Genomic DNA, 19727 nt, shown 5'->3' on the forward strand with positions numbered 1-19727 from the left:
TGACTTCTGTCTGGATTGTCTCTCTCCCAGCAGGTGCTGAGCGAGTGAGTGAGGAGGAGGAGGGGAATCCTCATCAGGAAGTGCTTGGGGAAGTGGAACCACAGGGGACCTTTGTGGGAAGAGCTGAAGGGAATTTTTCCCAGTGCAGGGAACAAGGAGAAGCCTGGGGAAATTGGCACAGGTCAGAGAACCTTCAGGGACACCATCCAAGGAAAAAACTGGATGAATCTATTAAATGTGGGGGAGGAGACAAGGATCCCACAACCCAGCAGACAAATCCCAAGGAAGAGACATCCTGTCACTGCCTGCAGTGTGGGAAAGGATTCATTCCGAGATCACAGCTTCTTACACATCAGACAATCCATAATGGAGGGAAACCCCTTCAATGCTTGGACTGTGGGGAAAGCTTCAAGAATCGCTCAAACCTGACTAACCATGGGAGAAGCCACACAGTAGAGAGAGCCTCTCAATGTCTCAAGTGTGGAAAATGTTTCATTTGGAAGTCAGAACTACTTAGACATCAGTTAAGTCACACAGGAGAGAGACCCTATAAGTGCTTTGACTGTCTGAAAAGTTTCATACAGAGGTCAGACCTTCTTAAACATCAGGCAATCCACACAGGAGAGAGACCCCATAAGTGCTTCGACTGTGGGAAAAGTTTCATACAGAGGTCAGACCTTTTTAATCATCAGGCAATCCACACAGGAGAGAGACCCCATAAGTGCTTGGACTGTGGGAAAAGTTTCATACGGAGGTCAAACCTTACTCATCATCAGAGAATCCACACAGGAGAGAGACCTCACAAGTGCTTGGACTGTGGGAAAAGTTTTATACGGAGGTCAGACCTTATTCAACATCAGAAAATCCACACAGGAGAGAGACCTCACAAGTGCCTGGACTGTGGGAAAAGTTTCAGACGGAGGTCAGCTCTTTTTAAACATCAGGCATTACACACAGGAGAGGGATCCCATAAGTGTTTAGTCTGTGGAAAAAGTTTTGTATGGAGGTCAGACCTTGTTAAACATCAGGTATTCCACATAGGAGAGACACCATAAATGTTTAGACTGTGGAAAAAGTTTCATACAGAGGTCAGACCTTCTTAAACCTCAAATAACACACACAGGAGAGAGACCCCACAAGTGTTTAGTCTGTGGAAAAGGTTTCATATGGAGGTCACGCCTTGTTAAACGTCAGAGAATCCACACAGGAGAAAGACCCCACCAGTGCTTGGACTGTGTGGAAATTTCACACAGAGATCACACCTCATTAATCATGAGAGAATCCACACAGGATCTAAAGTTCTCTGACACAGCGACAGAAAGTGTTAAGGAAATTGCACATCATTGACCTAGATTCAACCTTTAGAGACATGTTAGAAAAGTCCTCGTTAGATAAACTAGAGCTTCGAAAGGTAAACGTGTATTGTTAAAGACATGGAAGAAGATGGTAACTGTAGTAGTCGTTGTTTAGCTATATCTTATTAGAGGTTAACAATGGTAATAAACGATTCCTGTCTAGGGCTGTATTCTGTGAATTCAAAGATCAAAAGGGAATATTAACATTTAGGTAAAACTTGATTGTTATAATGTCATTGTTTGTCTTCTGAAAGTTTGTGATAAACTGTCTATGAACTGCTTTATTGAGAATTACCTGATGTTAATCTATGTAATTACCAGTGATGATTAGGAAATAGAAGGTTACTTCAAAAGCCTCTTGTTTAGCCAAGGACTGTGTGCTGTCAAGATGCTGCAAAAATGATCCTTTCTTCTCTGATCTACCTAAGCTTTATTTGGTGGGCAGTGTGAGTCGGAAGACGGAGATCTCCAGTCCCATCTGGACCGCCCTGACATTGAAATTTGGATATTGGAATATAACTTGATGAAATGATTCTGAAAAGGACTCTTTGCAATTCTAAAGCATCATCCCTACAGTGAAACTGACCTAAGGACTCTATGCATGGCTGTATGTACAATGATCTTTTCACCAACATTCTCTCTTTTCTTCTTTTAATAAATCTTAGTTGAGTTAATAAGAATTGGCTGTAAGCGTGTATTTTGGTGAGATCTGAAGTATTCCTTAACTTGGTGGGTAATGTATTGAATCCTTTGGGATTGGTGAAACTTTTTAATATGATGAAGAAGATTTTCAGTAATCCCCATCATGTTGAAGTGAGCTGTCTGGGAGGGAGTCTAAGGCTTTAAGGGAGCTGTGCAGTCAATAAGGTATTGTAGAAGCTGTTTTGTTTCTGGCTTGGTGAATCTAAGTACTGGAATATCCACCAGTTTTGAGGATTGTCGGCCCCATTCTTTGCAGTTTGCCCTAATTGAGCAATCTCATTGTGGCCCCCTGGGACCCTGGTCACAACTTCAGAAATGCCTTGCCTGTGGGAAAAGTTTCATTCAACCATCGTGGCTCCTTAGCCCGCGTGGACAGGGGGAATGCATTGTGGCTACCCTCCCCTGTGGGACCTTCAGTTGCCCCAGGCACGGGTGAATAATCCCCAGCTGCCCAGCCTGTGTGGGCGAGGCAGGAATCTGCAGCGGCACCCCAGCCTGGGAAGAGAGTGACTCAGGGCTCCCCAGTCCTCGGGGGTGAGGGGATTCCCCCATCGCTCTGACTCCAGCCACTGCTGATGGCGGCGGGGAATGCCCTGCATTTCCCCAGCCTCCATGGGGTCATGCCCCGGTGCTCTCCAGCCCATGGTGTCAGGGAAAAATCCCCTGCAGCTCCGCAACCGCTTCAGCTGGTGGGGAAACACCCCCGCAGCTCGCAAGCCACCACCAGTCCTCGTGGGCCCATGGCTTCCCACTCTTCCCAGGCATTGGGGAATGCCCTGCGGTTCCCCACAACCCGTGGGCATTGTGGAATACCCCTCAGTTCCCCAGTCGCCATGCGTGCCTGGGACCTCTGGAGTTCCCAAGGACCCGCAGATGCGGGAGGAATCCCGAGTAGCTCCCCAGGGGTTGGGGGCGTTGGGGAATTTCCCTGGGGGCAGGGAGGAAATGGCTCCCCTTCCCCAGGCCCTGTGAATGGGGGTGAATACCCCCTAAGCCTCCCCAGAGGCCGGGGAGTTGGGAATTGCCCTTGGGAATCCGCCCCCAGTGCAAGGTGGAAATCCTTTGAAGCTCCCTATTCCTCACTTGTGTGGGGGAATCCAGTCTCCGTGGCCATTGGGGATGCCCCTGTGGCTCTGCGCTCCCCATGGGGTATCCCCCATGATCCCGCAAGTTCGGGGGATACCCCACTGATCTGCAGTCCCCATGATTTAGGGGGACCCTGGGAGCTCCCTAGCCACTGCAGGCACCTGGGAAACCCCTGCAGCTCCCAGCTTGTGGGGGGGAATCCCCTCAGCTGCAAGTGTAGGGGACCCCTGGACCTCTGGGCATGGGGGAATGCCCTGTGGCTCCCCAGCCGTCGCAGACAGGGGCATTCTGCAGCTCCCCCATCTTCACGGGATCTCCCAGAGCTCCCCAGGGCCCATGGATGAGAGGGACCCACGGAGCTCGCTAGCCACCACAGGTGTCAGGGTAATCCCAGCAGCTCCCCAGCCTGGGAGGAATTCCCACAGATCCCCAGCCCCAGCAGATGGGGCATCCCCCACAGCTCCCCAGTCGCTGCCAGTTTGGGGGAGCCCCAGAGCTCTCCAGTCCCCCAGGATGTGGGGGACCCTGGTGCTCCCTAGCCCTTGCAGGCAGCAGGGTAACCCCCACAGCTCCCCAGCCTAGGGGAAGAAATCCCCAAGAGCTCCCCAGTCCTCTGGAGGTGGGGGATCTCCTGCAGCTCACCATGTTGTAAACATCTGTTCTCACTTTCATGTGACATTGTAAATAAGAAGAGGGCAGCATTATCTTCCATAAATGTAAACAAACTTGTTTCTCTAAGTGACTGCCTGAACAAGAAGTAAGTGTGAACTTACTGAACAAGATTGCTCCATTAGGGCAAACTGTAAAGAATGGGGCCGACACTCCTCAAAACTGGTGGCTATTCCAATACTTTGATTCCCCAAGCCAGCAACAAAACAGCTTCTACAAAACCTTACTGGGCTACACAGAGGCCAAAGCACAGGTCCCTTGAAGCAGCCCAGCCTTTGGCTCCCTCCCAGACAGCCCAGTGAAATATGATGTGGATTACTGAAAATCTTATTAATAATATTAAAAAGTTCCACCAATCCCAAAGGAGCCAATACATTATGCACCAAGTTAAGAAATACTTCAGTTCTTACCCAAATACAAGCTTACAGCCAAGTCTTATTAACTCAACTAAGATTTATTAAAAGAAGAAAAGAGAGAGCATGTTGGTTAAAAGACCAACCTCGTCTACGCTATGGGGTTAGGTCAAATTTAGCCACGTTAGGTCGATTTAAAAATGACTGCATCCACACAGCCAACCCCATTCCGTGGACCTAAAGGGCTCTTAAAATCAATTTATATACTCCTCCCCGACGAGGGGAGTAGCGCTAAAATCGACCTTGCTGGGTCGAATTTGGGGTAGTGCGGACGCAAATCTATGGTATTGGCCTCCGGGAGCTATCCCAGAGTGCTCCATTGTGACTGATCTGGAGAGCACTTTGCACTCCGATGCACTAGCCAGGTACACAGGAAAAGCCCTGGGAACTTTGGAATTTCATGTCTTGTTTGGTCAGCATGGCCAACTCAGCAGCACAGGTGACCATGCAGTCCCCCCAGAATCGTAAAGCAAGCATGTTTCTCGGCTCCCCCTATCGTCTCCGTCCCTGGGGTTATCACAGATTAAAAGGCGAAAAAAACGCGCTCGTGATTACACGTTTTCTGAGCTCATGCAGTCCTCCCGCATGGATAGGGCACAGCTTAATGCATGGAGGCATTGAGTGGCACAGGCCAGGAAAGAATTAAGTGAGCGTGAAGAGCGGAGGCAGGATGCGATGCTGAGGCTAATGGGGGAGCAGACGGAGATGGTGAAGCGTCTGTTGGAGCTGCAGGAAAGTCAACAAGAGCACAGACCCCCGCTGCATCCACTGTATAATCGCCTATCCTCCTCCCCATGTTCCATAGCGTCCTCACCCAGATGCCCAAGAATGCGGTGGGGGAGGCTCCAGGCACCCAGCCACTCCACTCCAGAGGATGGCTCAAGCAACAGAAGGCTGTCATTCAAACAGTTTGATTTTTAGTGTGGCTGCAGTAAGCACTGTGGCCTTCCCTCCTCCCCAACCCCACCCGGGCTACCTTGTCCGTTATCTCATTTTTTATTAATTAATAAAGAAAGAATGCCTGGTTTCAAAACAATAGTTACTTTATTTCACGGGGGGGAGGGTGGTTGGCTTACAGTGAATTAAAATCAACAAAGTGGGCGGGTTTGCATCAAGGAGAACCACACACAACTGTCACACCATAGCCTGCCCAGTCATGAAACTGGTTTTCAAAGCCTCTCTGATGCACAGCGCGCCTTGCTGCGCTCTTCTAATCGCCCTGGTGTCTGGCTGCTCAAAATCAGACACCAGGCAATTTGCCTCAACCTCCCACCCCACCATAAACGTCTCCTCCTTACTCTCACAGATATTATGACGCACACAGCAAGCAGCAATAATAATGGGACTGTTGGTTGCACTGAAGTTTGACCTAGTCAGCAAAGAGCACCAGCGAGCTTTTAAACGTCCAAAGGCACATTCCACCACTTGCTCAGCCTGTAGTTGGCCTGCTCCTTACTACTGTCCAGGCTTCATGAGCCATGGGAGCAAGGGGTAAGTGCGACCGCACAGTGCTGCAGGCTGGGAGAGCAGCCTGAGGCAGAAGCCTCCAGCTCGCATGATATTCCAGGCAGGACTGAATCTCCATGAGACAAAACTTAAAGAAGAGAATGACCTGGAGTCTCTGGCTCCCATTCGGTGCTCTAAGAGGAGAATAGTCATGTCTGTCCAGGCGTCCCTGATCTACCTCACCGAGGTCTGCCAGGAGCACCCAGGAGACCTACGACAGCTATCAGTCCTACTACACCATCTGCCACGAAGGCAAGGAGCTGCTGCTGTGTGGCGACATACGGTGAGCTGAGCGGGCTCCATGCTTGCTGTGGTATGGCGTCTGCACGGGTAACCCAGGAAAAAAGGCGCAAAACGATTCTCTGCTGTTGCTTTGAGGGAGGGAGGGGGGCCTGACGACACGTACCCAAAACCCGTGACAATGTTTTTGCCCCATCAGGCACTGGGAGCTTAACCCAGAATTCCAATGAGCAGCAGAGACTGCGGGAACTGTGGGATAGCTACCCACAGTGCACCGCTCTGTAAGTCGATGCTAGCCACGGTAGTTAGGAAACACTCCACCGACTTAATGCGCTTCGTGTGAACATACAAAATCGATTGTATAAAATCGGTTTCTAAAAATCGATTTCTATAAAATCGACCTAATTTCGTAGTGTAGACATATCCACAGACACGCATAGAGTCCTTAGGTCAGTTTCACTGTACAACTGATGCTTTAGAATTGCAAAAAGTCCTTTACAGAATCATTTAATCCAGTCCTAGTCCAATGTCCAAATTTCAATGTCAGGGCAGTCCAGAGGGGACTGGAGATCTCAGTCTTATGATTCACACTCCCCCCCAAAATAAAGCTTAGGCAGATCAGGTAAGAAAGGATCATTTTTGCAGTGTCTCGACAGCACACAGTCCTTGGCTGAACAAGAGGCTTTTGAAGTAACCTTCTATTTCCTAAACATCACTGGTAATTAATTACATGGCTTAACATAAGGTGATGCTCCATAAAGCAGTTCATAGACAAACAATGACATTATTACAACCAACCAACTAAACCTTTATAATTCCTTTTGATCTCTGAATTAACAGAATATAGCCCTAGACAGGAACCGTATTTCCTTTGTTAACCTCTAACAAGATATAGCTAAACAACAACTACTACAGTTACCATTTTCTTCCATGTCTTTAACAATACACGTTTACCTTTCGAAGCTCTAGTTTATCTAACGAGGACACACTTTTCTAATATGTCTCTAAAGGTTGAATCTAGGTCAATGACGTGCAATTTCCTTAACACTTTCTGTCCCTGTGTCAGAGAACTTTAGATCCTGTGTGGATACTCTCATGTTTAATGAGGTGTGATCTATGTGTGAAATTTCCCCACAGTCCAAGCACTTGTGGGGTCTCTCTCCAGTGTGGATTGCCTGATGTCTAACAAGGTTTGAGCTCTGTATGAAACATTTCCCACAGTCTAAGCACTTGTGAGGTCTCTCCCCTGTGTGGATTCTCTGATGTTTAACAAAGTGTGACCTCCATATGAAACCTTTCCCACAGACAAAACACTTGTGGGGTCTCTCTCCTGTGTGGATTCTCTGATGTTTAAGAAGGTCTGACCTCTGTATGAAACATTTTCCACAGTCCTCGCACTTATGGGGTCTCTCTCCTGTGTGGATTCTCTGATGTTTAACAAGGTCTGACCTCCGTATGAATTTTTTCCCACAGTCTAAACATTTATGGCGTCTCTCTCCTGTGTGGAATGCCTGATGTTTAACAAGGTCTGACCTCCATATGAAACTTTTTCCACAGACTAAACACTTATGCGGTCTCTCTCCTGTGTGGAATGCATGATGTTTCAAAAGAGCTGACCTCCGACTGAAACTTTTCCCACAGTCCAAGCACTTGTGAGGTCTCTCTCCTGTGTGGATTCTCTGATGTTGAATAAGGTCTGACCTCTGTATGAAATTTTTCCCACAGTTCACACACTTATGGGGTCTCTCCCCTGTGTGGATTCTCTGATGATTAACAAGGACTGACCTCCGACTGAAACTTTTCCCACAGTCGAAGCACTTATGGGGTCTCTCTCCTGTGTGGATTGCCTGATGATTAAAAAGGTCTGACCTCTGTTTGAAACTTTTCCCACAGTCCAAACACTTATGGGGTCTCTCTCCTGTGTGGCTTAGCTGATGTCTAATTAGTTCTGACTTCCAAATGAAACATTTCCCGCACTCGAGGCATTGAGAGGGTTTCTCTCTTCTGTGGCTTCTCCCATGGTTATTCAGGGCTGAGCGAGTATTGAAGCTTTCCCCACAGTCCACGCATTGAAGTGGTTTCTCTCCAGTATGGATTGTCTGATGTGATCTCAGAATGAATCCTTTCCCATAACCGAGGCATTCATAGGGTTTGTCTTCCTTGGAATTTGTCTGCTGGGTTGTGGGATTATTGTCTCCTTCCCCACATTTAATAGATTCATCCACTTTCTTCCTTGGGTGGTTTCCCTGAAGCATCTCTGACCTGTGCCAATTTCCCCAGGCTTCTCCCTGTTCCCAGCACTGGGAAAAATTCCCTTCAGCTCTTCGCACAGAGGTCCCCTGTGGTTCCACTTCCCCGGGAACTTCCTCATGATCATTCTCCTCCTTGTTTTCACCCACTCTCTCATCACCTGCCAGGAAAGAGAGACAATTCAGACAGGAGTCATTGTGCTGGGGAGAAAGAAGAATAGCACCGAGGGAAAACGCGACACACTACAGTTGCGAATACTGAGCAATTGGATTTTGCCTCCACATCCCACACAAACACTCACAGGGAAGGAGAGACAGAATGGAAACTCCTGCAGCTAACAGGACAGGTGGAAAGCCGTGAGCGATATCTGCTGACTACAGCGCTGCCCTGGGCGAGATGAGGAAGAACTGAGGGTGCTTACTCACACCACATTTTTAGGATTCTCAACTTTTTCTTCATTCCCCAGATGATTTCAGTGTCAGTCCTCACCTGTGCGGGCCCCTCTCAGGCTCTCTCTTTCCTCGCAGGCCTGGAGATCCGGGACCCACGGCTCTTCCCCTCGTTCCAGGCGGGAGATGAGCTCAGGTTTGGGAAGGGAGAATCCTGTGCAGGAAGGAAGGAAAATCAGACCATATCAGGGTGCGTGGAGGATTGAGAGCGCGTCTGTCACGAAGGACATTCTGTGAGCGGAACCTGTCCCTGTGCTCTGCTGGGGAACATGGAACCCAAGAGGACAGAAACATGGTCGCTAAGCCCCCTTGGGAGAGGCAGATGTCTGGGGAGGTGAGGGGAATTTTTATACTCTCACTAGGTGTTCCCAGGATCTGCGCAGTCTAGGGGTCTTGCTGACACACACACAGCTCTGGTGTTAAACCCCTGCCTACTTCTAAGCCTTCCCAACAGCTGGAGCTATTCCCAAGAAGGGAGGTAAACAAGGATTGTGTGTGTGAATGGGATCAATACAGAAAGGACAACGAATGAATTCAGCCCCTTTGAAAGCTAGAGGGGTGGGGATGAGCTAGCATGTCCATTAAGTTTTGACACCCCGTCTCACTGGAGAGGGCAAGGAGATGCAAGTCTCTCGCACAGAGCAACTGTTCATTATGCAAAACATTCCCCTCTGATCTAACTGATGAGGGAAAAAACTGACGAGATTCATACATACAAACTCAATGGCTTCTAATAACCAAGGGGATGGGAATCCCTTACCCAGCGAGGTCACTATCTCGTAGTTCTCCTGCATGATATCACTGTAGAGGGCTCTCTGAGCGGGGTCCAGCAGAGCCCCCTGCCCCTGGGTGAAATAAATGGCCACGTCCTCGAAGGTCACCGGCATCTGAAACAACAAGAGTCCCCCACTCAGCACCTGCTGCCCCAGCCACAATCCCGCTAGTCATGGGAAACGAAGAAAAAAAAAGTGAAGCTCTGGGAGGGCCAGAGTAGCAGAATCCCACCCCCACCCTGCTCAAAGCAGCCAGGAGGCTTCAGGGGGTGGGAGAAGGTTAGAGCTCCCTGTCCCCCCCAGCACATGGAGTAGGGCATCCCTGACAGACACAGTCTGATATGGGAAGCAGAGCTCTGAGCCGGGGACAGGAATCCCAAGAGCTTCCCTTCGTATTTCACAGCAGCCTCTGGCTAGCTGGTTCAGGCTCCAGCCCTGTGCAGGGGGGTTGTGTCCCGTTTTTGAAATGGGCGAAGGTCCCTCCCTCCCCACCAACAATGGGCCTACTCAGAAAATCAGCAGGTTTCTCATACCCTGTCTCCTTCCCGCCTCTCCCTTCCCCCGCCCAGCAGCTCCCTGAAAATCCCCTACCTGAGCTGGCTCCATCACAGCCATTTCCCTTCCCTGTCCCCTGGAAGACGGGACGATCTGGAGCGAAATGTGGATGTGATTCCTAAGCCTGTTGGGGTAAGAAGGGCGATGGGGAGGTTACACAAGGGGCTTCAGTCCGTGTCACACCCCGATTTCCCCCAGGCTCTTCAGACCCTCCCAGTAACAGCACCTCTGAGCCAAATACTAGAAAAAGAGCAGAATCAAAGGGGCCATTTTGAGGGATTGGCCCTCATTGCAGTGTAAACCCCTCTCCCTTAGCAATAGCCAGAGCCCTCTGGTGGCAACACCTGAAGAATGAGCTGCCCTGGACTCCCCCGGCAGCCCCTGGGGACAACCAGGCAGAGGCTGATCCCATTGGCCCATCCGCACTCACCCCCTGCCAGAGCCAGCAGTGACTCTGGTCTGATTCCAGTGTGGCTGAGATCTAAAACCTGCCTGGAAATCAGGCCAAGGCCTAGCATAGCCCTGAACACTCAAGAATCAGAGCCCCACAGATCATGAGTTTGTCCCTTTTTAAAAAAAATCCAACGGAAGCTGGGAGCAGTGTGTGTGCGGGAAGGGAGGGGGTTGCCCATGGATATTTCCCTTGTAACTAGGCTCTGCCAGGGAAATGTAACTTAGACAGACATCATTGTCTTTTACCCCTGTTGTACATGAGGATATAGGGGCGGCCCTAGACTAGCTGCCAGCAACTGATGCCCTAGGCAAACCATGCAATCAGCACCCCCACCCGCAAATGCCCACGGCAGATCTAGGCTGAGGTTTTTGGTAAAACTGGGAAACATTTTGCCCCTTTTTTCCTTTTAACGTTTTTTAAGCGTTTTCTTTTAAACAGAGGCTTAATTATTCGGTTTGTCCGTCTGTCCTTCTATCCAACCAATATTTCTGAGATCAGATAAAATAGAGACTCAACATTTTCAGAATAGATTTGTACATGACAGCTAGATGATATTTCAGTCTGATTTCAAATAAAAATGTATTAAAAATGTTAATTATAATTATTTATTATTAGAAATCCGAGATCATCCATTACACTATCCTGCTTTAACTGCCATTACCACCACATCCAATATAGAAAGAAGTAAGAAAACTCTTCAATGAACTTTAACCAGTATTTACAAACACTCTGAATAAGAAACACTCTGTGCTCTTAAAACATGACTTTTCTTGCTTTTAAGTTTTGAAAATTCAGACACTAGTTCTTTTAGCCTTGGTCTAAACTGGGGGGGGGCGATGTAAGGTACGCAACTTCAGCTATGTGAATACCTCGATCGACTTACCACGGCATCTTCATGGCGTTGGGTCGACGGCCACTGCTCCCCCGTCGACTCCACTTCCAAGAGCAATCGGGGATCAATTTATCGCATCAAGACTAGACGTGATAAATCGACCCCCGATAGATCACTACCCGCCAATCTGGTGGGTAGACATACCCTTAGATCCAGTTTTCTAGCTATTTCACGCTCTGTAGACATTGTTGAAAGTCCAACAAGTCTCTCTTGCATTGTTGAAAGCAGATATGTTTTGATCAATTTTAACTTTGAGAAGCTAGGTTCCCCACTAGCTATGGAAACTGGCAAACTTAAAATAATGCATAGAGCTATTAAAGTGTTTGGAAAACTGCCTGAGAGTTTATTTTCACAAACAAAGTTCAGTACTTCTAAAGGAGTGTAATGTTTCTTAAGTTGTCTTGAAAAGCCTGAAGCTGACTACACAAATCTGTAGCATCAATGTCTTTTGAATTTTCATGAGTCAATGCCAACTCCAGTTTTATGGAAAATTCTCTTATCTGTTTTTCTGTTTTCTTTTGCAAGCTGTGGATATCATACAGAAAGCCAAATACTGACTCTAGCTGCTGCATCTGTTGAAATCTTTCGTCAACCGAGTGAATAGCAGTATCAAGGACTGTGAAGTAGAAATTCACTTTGAACCTTTGCTTTGGGTTCTGAATGGGTGTGTCTCGTCCTTCATATGAAAACTGCTGTTTCTTTTGCCGAATACGAACGGGCTCTGCCTCAAATTCTGTCGGAAAGTCTATTTCTTCAGCAAGCTCGAGAGAATCTACCAGTGTTCTTTCGAATCCTTCATCACTTCTGAATTCCTCCAGAATATTTTTAGTTTTCTGCAGTTTTTGATAGCAGAATGTATGTTCAGGTTCTTTTCCTGAAGCTGCTTACTACTGAGGTTAATCTCGAAAAGGATATTATACAACAAAATAAATGAAGTCATAAATTTGAACTTGGAAAGGCCATTTGCAAGAGCTTCTGCATCTGAACGTTTTGCAGATGATCCAGTAAAGGTAGTATCATCAGAAATTTCAATTAGGGCATTGTAAATGTTTCCAAGTTCATAGCGAAGAGTCTTCAAAGCATCAATGCAACTCTCCCATCTGATCTGACTAAGTGGTTTCACAGTTAGAGAATTCACATGGCAAATCAGAATCTCCCAACGGCATGTTGAGCCTGAGAAAAAACACATAAACACGTTGCACCAGGTCCAAGAAACTCCTTGCCTCCAAATAGCATCTAGCAGAATCATTGACAACCAAATTCAGAGAATGCGCATTGCAAGGAATGAAAAAGGCCCTAGGACTGATTTCCATCATTCTCCTTTGTACACCATTGTCTTTACCCTTCACATTACTCCCATTACCATAGCCTTGGCCACGTAAGTTTTCAACAGATAATGACATTGTTTCAAGAATCGTTTCAGTCATAAATGCTCCAGTCATCTCCTTCAGTGGTACGAAACCGCAAAAATGTTCCTTGATGAGCACTTCAACATTATCTTCATCTGCAGACTTTTCCGTATCCACAAAACGAATGATTATCGTCATTTGTTCAATATGACTCACATCGGGTGTACAGTCCAGTATTATTGCAAAGTATTTTGCAGAATGGGCAGCTTCTATAATTTTCTTTTTAATGGCATTTGCTAGGATTTGAATCAGTTCATTCTGCATATTTTTTCCTAAGTAATGAACCTGTGTTTCATGATCAGTTATTTTACGTAGATGCTCCTTCGTGACTGGATCAAACAAAGCTAGGTATTCAACACATTTTAAAAAGTTTCCATTACCTGGAGTTATAATTTTTCATTTCTACCGTGGCCGCAGAATGCTAAATTTTGCCCACTGAGAAATCTCACTAAAGCAATGAGACGCTCTAATATTTGTTGCCAATATTCTTCTTTTTCCTTGATCACACATAAATTTTCTTCATCGACAGTTTTTCCTTTTTTCAATCGTAATTCAAGTTCTTTCCAATTTTGAAAACATTCCAAATGTTCTGTACTTCTTTCATGTGAAGAGAGAATTGAAGATATGTTTTCCCAGTCCTTCGAACCATTTTCAGTAAGTGGTATACCAATTGCTTGATTTCTAAACAACTTGCAGCAAAAGAAAAACACAGAGTCCTTCGACACTAAATATTGTAACCACTTTCGATGAATTTCTTCCCCATGAATGAGTTTCCTCTTGTAATGCTGAGCAGAGAATTTTTTTTTTTATTTCCATCCTTAGGGAAGGGAAATTCATGAACTTGTTCCGGTCCATGTTCCACGAGAATTTGCCACACCCTGTCATCACATGTGGGCAATGAAACTGGCTCCCCAAATTGTAACTTGTTTGTAACTTCCTCATCCTTTCTTTCTTCTACTTCATTTACTTCAATTTCTACATGTCTCTCTGAAGGTGAATAAATTTTCTCCACTTCTGTATCAGTCTGATGCTGTGAGCTACCCTCATCTCGAAGTAATATACCTTCATCTTGATGTTCCAAACTGCTTTCATGCTTTTCATGGATGTGAACTAACCTCCTCTCCAAGTAAAAGACCTTCAGCTGGATGCTGTGAACTACTTCCATCTTTATTTGGATTAAAGAGAAGATATTTCTGGAAGGATCCCTGCTATTTCGCTTGGTCCTTTTCCTTCTCAGCCTTTCGTTTCCAATACTCAACTCCTGAGGGTTTTCTTTTTCCTCTTTCTTCCATGGGGCATTTGAATATTGTTATGTACTGTGCTCCCCACTGCAAGCATGATAGCGCTAAGGATGGCTGACACATCCACCATATGGCTGGTGATTTAAACCACATTGCAGCCATCCCAATGTGTCTTTTCACTGCTTAAAGGTTCAGTGATTAGTAACATACACTCACTCACCTATTAAAACAGCTAGTTACAGCGTTTACATGGAAACAAAATGACCTTTTTCGATGTTATAACCCGATACTGATTGTTTGGAAAGTAATCCCCTTCCTCACGGTTACCCGCTTGGAGTGTGATGTCATCACTTTCGTAGTCTATTAAGCATTACCGTGGTTACTTTTCTTTTGTAGACCTTATTACATGTGAACCAGTTATAACAAAGAAAAGTTCTAACGTTTAATAATGCTTAAAGATACTCACATTTTGGATTTATAATGCTGAAAGACGTTATTCTTTATTCTTTGGCACCAAGAAACACAAATTTCCACAGTATTTGCTCAATTCTTAGCCATCTACCTGCAACGTGTTAAAATGACCGTTTGACATGTATCAACTTGCGATATCACCGCTCTACATGAATTTCTGGCTATGTGACCTTCATGTATATTCCAGTTAGCTGTCACTAGCATTGCAGCTCTTGCGGCTGGCGGAAGTGTTTCATTGTGGCTGAGTTATTGCTTATCAAGATTGCGGAGTGGGTCATCCTGACCCTATATCGCAAATTGGAAAAAAATTAACTAAAATATTCTTTATTTTTGCAGTAAATAAAATATTTGACATATTAATATATTCTCAAAAATTTAGAGAAATGAATTATAAGTCATATTCCATCCGTACACGAACGGGAATTGAACTAATGACATCTTCATTATTTTATTTGTATTTTTTTCCATCTTTTTGGGGGGGGTTTCATTTTTTTTTTTAATTTTATTTTTTTCCTCGAATTTGGTGCCCCATTTAACTTGGCACCCTAGGCGACCACCTATTTCACCTATATGGATGAGCCGCCCCTGTGAGGATGGTCATATCTGTGTCTGTGAGTGTGATGCTCACAAAGGTGTGAGGCACAGTCTGGCAGGTGTAACAAAAATATATTAAGCTCACTTTACAAATTGTCATGTCTTGTCTCAGCACAGGTGCAGAGCGTAGGGCTGATCTTGCTCCAAAGCATCCAGAAGTAGGGAGGGGCTTACCAGACATGCTCTGTATTTGTTTCCAAAGCTGCATCGGATGTTTTCATTGGGGACATGGCACCTGGCACGGCCGCTCCCTCTTTACTCACCTGAGAGCTGAGGCAATCAGAGCTTGGAGGGGAGATAGGTATTTAGGACAGTCACAGTCTCCATGCTCTGGAACGGCTCTGAATGAAGCCAGGCAAGACTCCGGTGCAGTGTGTCTCCCTCAGGGCACACTCTCACCAGGGCAAGAGATCAAAGGAGTCTTTATAGTTCACTCGCATGGAACAAGAGTGCCGCCATTTGGTCTGTGTTCCTTACAAAGGGGATCACCGAGCAGCCAGGCCAACACCCTCTGTGCGCACAGCAGGACCTACCGTGACACTATCCGGCCTTCGCCCTACTGCTCATGAAGGGTGTCCTGTCCTTTGCAGAAGAGAGAAGAGGAGCGAGATCACCTTACATTTCCACCTCAACCCATGTACTGAAATTCTGTCAGACCAAAGCTGATACTTGGGAAATATCCTAATGGCGTTTCTACACAAGGGAACGTTCAGGGAAGATGAGATGAGCGCCCAACTGCTTCTCTTTGGACTTGCAAAATCGCATGTGGGTCACACCTGGACTATAGAGTACTTAAAAAATGTTCAAGAAGTGATCAAAGACCTCATCATTTATAGTGTTGGGGGGGAAGGTCTCCGGCACTGGTCTGTGGCTGTCCTGACTGCCAAAGTCAAAATTAAGGCCACCTGACTTCTGAATGAGAGCGTCCACATAGGGGTTTAAAGTCCTGGGATTCACGTGCATTAACTTCACACCTTTAACATCAGACCATGCAGACAAGCCCTGAAGAAGTAAAGGGAAGGAAATAAGAGAAATTGGTGAAAGGGGCTGGGGGAGACTCTGCTAATTCTTTTACTTTTAAAAGATTTAATTTGTTTTCCATGACACCCCCACAAATGGACGCAGACATTCAGAGGCAGCACCTGGCACAGGAGCAGGAGACACACAATCAGCATCAGAGTTTTCAGCCCATGAACAATAACAGGTCATTTAACATCAGAGTCAGCAGCATAGTCTGTGTCTATAAGAAAATGGGTGTTATTCCCATGGGGTACCTACCCTGCATTAGCTAGCCCACTGCGAAAACATAAAGGAAAGGGTCAGGTCAGCACACTGTGTCCCCCGGCCTGACCAATGCAAAGGACACATAGAATAATTCATTTTAAAAATTCTTCAACTTTGGCCGTACAAATCAGTACACGTGTCAAAACGAAGAACATCCCTGAAATGGATCACAACAAAAATGGTAAAACGTAGGCCATTAGAAGTATAAACAATGTGGTTGAAAAATCCACATGAATGCACGCAATAAATTAACTCAGGAAAGTAAAGTGGGCACTTCAGAGTGTGCAGGATGGAGGGTTACTTACAGAAATAAGGTTTTAAAATCAATTTTCAATTGCAAGTGGGGGAGGGGAATCACATTCCCAGAAGTGTAAAATGGCACTGAATGTTACAGGGTTGGACAACCATTCTAGATGTATGGACCCTTTGGAAGCAGTAAACCTATGTAGCTAGTACACCCCAAAGGCTCAAACACAGAAAGGTAATAAAAGAAAAGCCTCTTTCTTTCTTTCTTTCTTTCTTTCTTTCTTTCTTTCTTTCTTTCTTTCAGTTCTAGACTGTTGGGTTCATAACTCACAGGGTTTGAATTCTTGGGGTTGTCAATCTATCTTGGGGTTGCATATCTATGCTTAGTAAAAAAAAAAAAACAAACACAGAAAGTTCCTTTTGAGAAGCCCTGTACACGAGACACTCTAAGGCCCTTAGGGGCATATTTTTGAAAGGATTTTGGCCACTAGTGGAATATTACAAAGTATCTAGGAGCCTTGAACCTTGAAACTTCTGGCCGTTAGTGAATATTTGGGAACCAAATTCTGTACATAAATGGGACATGGGATAAAGCACTAGGGTGCTGGATAGAGAGAAAAAATAACAATTGGCTAAAGCAAAGGCAAGTGAAAGAGTTTTCAGACCAGCCCATGAAATCAGTCAGCGAAAGCTTATGCTCAAATAAATTGGTTAGTCTCTAAGGTGCCACAAGTCCTCCTTTTCTTTTTGCGAACATTGCAATAGAAACAGGAACTGTTACAGTATCACAGTGAGATGTGAGAACTATTAATATTTCCCATGATTATATGCCATTAAAATAGGAATTCCATGGCAGAATGATGTCCCTCCGCACAATGCTAATGAAGTGTAGGATGAAGAGCTCAGAGTAATAAAATGAATATTTTCAGAAGGAACTAGTGTAAAGGAGTGAAACTGTCCAGACTGGATTCCAAGGGGAGTCCAACTCAGGGGAACAGGGACAGGGGCTAGGACACACGGATGAAGCGCTGGGCGGCTTTACGCAGACACAGGAACTGAGACTGGGATTCTTTTAAACACTCAAAGCAGGTGTGACAGTGAGATCTGTGTGGGGGTGTCTGTAAATATTTCACTGGATCAAGTCCCCTCTAGCACCTCAGTAACATCTTATGCAGGGGGAGAGCAGCCTTGTCCGGGCACCACAATGTACAAGGCCTTTAAGGACACGGCCCTGGGAAATGGGCACTAAAATCCTAGGAAAGGGTAGAGGAAAAGCCCCAGTGCCCCCCCCACACACACACACACATTTTTGCAACCACTGCAGCTGGCTCAGCCCATCTGGGGGAACTTTTATCCCCTCTGCCCCTCATTATTCCTGGGTTTCCCCCTCCAGCCTGCCTGGCGGGGCCTGTGCCCCGGTTCTTCCCCCTCAACCCCCCTAGATGTCGCTGTCCCAACCCCCAACGTGAGCTGGGCTGGCTCCCCCTGCCCCGCACACACCGGGAGCTGCGGCAGCTTTCCCGGGCCCGGGGCAGGGAATCGCAGCCGGCTCCGCGGGGAGCAGCCCGGGGCCAAACCCGCCCCCTGCAGCCCGGGGGTGACGGGAGGGGGCGGGTCTCTCTTACCTTCCCTCCGAGCGGGGCCCCCGGGGCAGGGGCCGGGCCGGGAAGGGGCCCTGGCCGGGCTGGGGGCTCTGCCCTGGGAGAGGCTCCCGGGGAGCAGCGGGAAGGGCCCGGCTGGAGGTTCCCCTCTCCCGGCTGCAGCCCGGGCTCCGGGCTCCCAGCACCAGCCGCCGGGGCGCGGGGATCTCGCCGGGAGCCAGAGTCCCCGCAGCGGCTGCGAGTCACTTCCTGCGGCCGGGCCTGAGCCCCGCGATCCTCCCCCCAGAGCCGCCCCCCAGCTCCTCCTGGGTCCTAGCGATCAACCCACCGCGCTGCAGCCCCCTGCCCCAGACCCTGCCCCCTGGGGACCCATCTCCCCGGGCTCCTGCAGCTTCTCCCAGTCCTCTGTAGAAACTTCTCCTGTCACCGTTCAGCCTTGCTTGCAGCCTCCCTGTAGGATAAAACCTGATCAGCCCGTCTGTGGCAAACTTCTCTCTGCACTGGGCTGGCTAAGGCCTTGCTCTAACCCGCCCCTCTGGTCACAGGCTACTGGCACTGGTGAAAAACATCTGGGTGTCTCAGCTGACTGGGCCAGATTTGTAGGGGAGAGAGAGAGAAGGCAAAAGGAGAGAGAGCAGAAGTTGGGGATGGCATAATAGTTTAGCCCACTGGCAGAGGTGAAAATAAGCCGGGCTGGTCTGGCATACTGGCAAGAGCTGGTACACTGCCGGCCGCACCGGCACGGGGCAGCTTCCCTGGGCCAGCGGTTTAAAGGGCTTGAGGCTCCTGGCAGTGGCTGGAGCTCTGGGCCCTTTAAATCACTGCCTGAAATCCAGGGCTCTGGCAGTGGGGCTCGGGCATTGATTTAAAGGGCCAGGGGCTCTGGCCACCGCTACTGCAGCGGAGCCCTGGGCCCTTTACATTGATGCCGGAGCCCCAGGGCTCCAGGCCACTGCTGCAGCTACTGCTCCTGCCATGATTTAAAGAGCCTGGGGCTCCCAGTCCCTGCTACTGCAGCAGCCGGAGTCCTGGGCCCTTTAAATCTCAATTTAAAGGGCCCAGGGATTTAAAGACCCCACCAATTCCGGTTGAGGCCCCGCCCCCTGCTCAGGATTCTGGCATACCGCTAAGTCCTTTAAGTTACTTTCACCCCTGACCATTGGGAAGGAAACAGACGCATGTGGGGAAGGCTGGCAGCAGAACCTCATGTTTCACATGCCTGGGGAAGTTCAGGATTTAGCCAAAATCAAAGTCGGTGGAATTGAGGATGTCGGCTGGCTCCCCTTCTCTGGTTTGCCCTGCTTAGCTTGTCTTTCAAGATCAGGATGATGAAAGCTCAATGGTGCCATGCTGGGTCCCAGAAGTCAGGGGGTGTGAGGTATACCCCAGGGTACAATCTGGATTGTTGAACTGCTTAATTCTCCATCCCAGGGCATCTTTCATTCTGCTTCCCAGGGTGAATAAAAATCAATTATTTAAAAAAATATATCAGTTTTTTAATTTAAATTGGATTTTTTTTTTGATAAAATGCTTTTTG

At 47.3% G+C, this 19727-nt stretch overlaps 3 protein-coding genes across 3 annotated transcripts in view; 1 reads left to right on the forward strand and 2 right to left on the reverse strand.

The window, feature by feature from the left end:
* The window catches only part of LOC144274657 (uncharacterized), a 138438-nt gene extending 136403 nt beyond the window's left edge, over positions 1-2035 (forward strand). The window contains 2 exon segments of the mRNA XM_077833653.1: positions 31-1042; positions 1044-2035. Of these exon segments, the coding sequence (XP_077689779.1) occupies positions 31-1042; positions 1044-1347 (1316 nt within the window). The 3' untranslated portion in view covers positions 1348-2035.
* LOC144274658 (uncharacterized) overlaps positions 1-19727 on the reverse strand; it is a 168155-nt gene that overhangs the window by 134054 nt on the left and 14374 nt on the right. The gene's annotated exons all lie outside the window — the stretch shown is intronic.
* On the reverse strand, positions 4834-17934 carry LOC144274656 (uncharacterized). The gene is given in 6 exon segments (XM_077833652.1): positions 4834-7101; positions 7104-8381; positions 8711-8824; positions 9431-9557; positions 10035-10122; positions 14461-17934. Coding segments are annotated over 6 exon segments (1677 nt in total). The 5' UTR covers positions 14463-17934; the 3' UTR covers positions 4834-7033.

This window comes from Eretmochelys imbricata, chromosome 14 (genome assembly GCF_965152235.1).
Source record: "Eretmochelys imbricata isolate rEreImb1 chromosome 14, rEreImb1.hap1, whole genome shotgun sequence".
NCBI classification, from domain to species: Eukaryota; Metazoa; Chordata; order Testudines; family Cheloniidae; genus Eretmochelys; species Eretmochelys imbricata.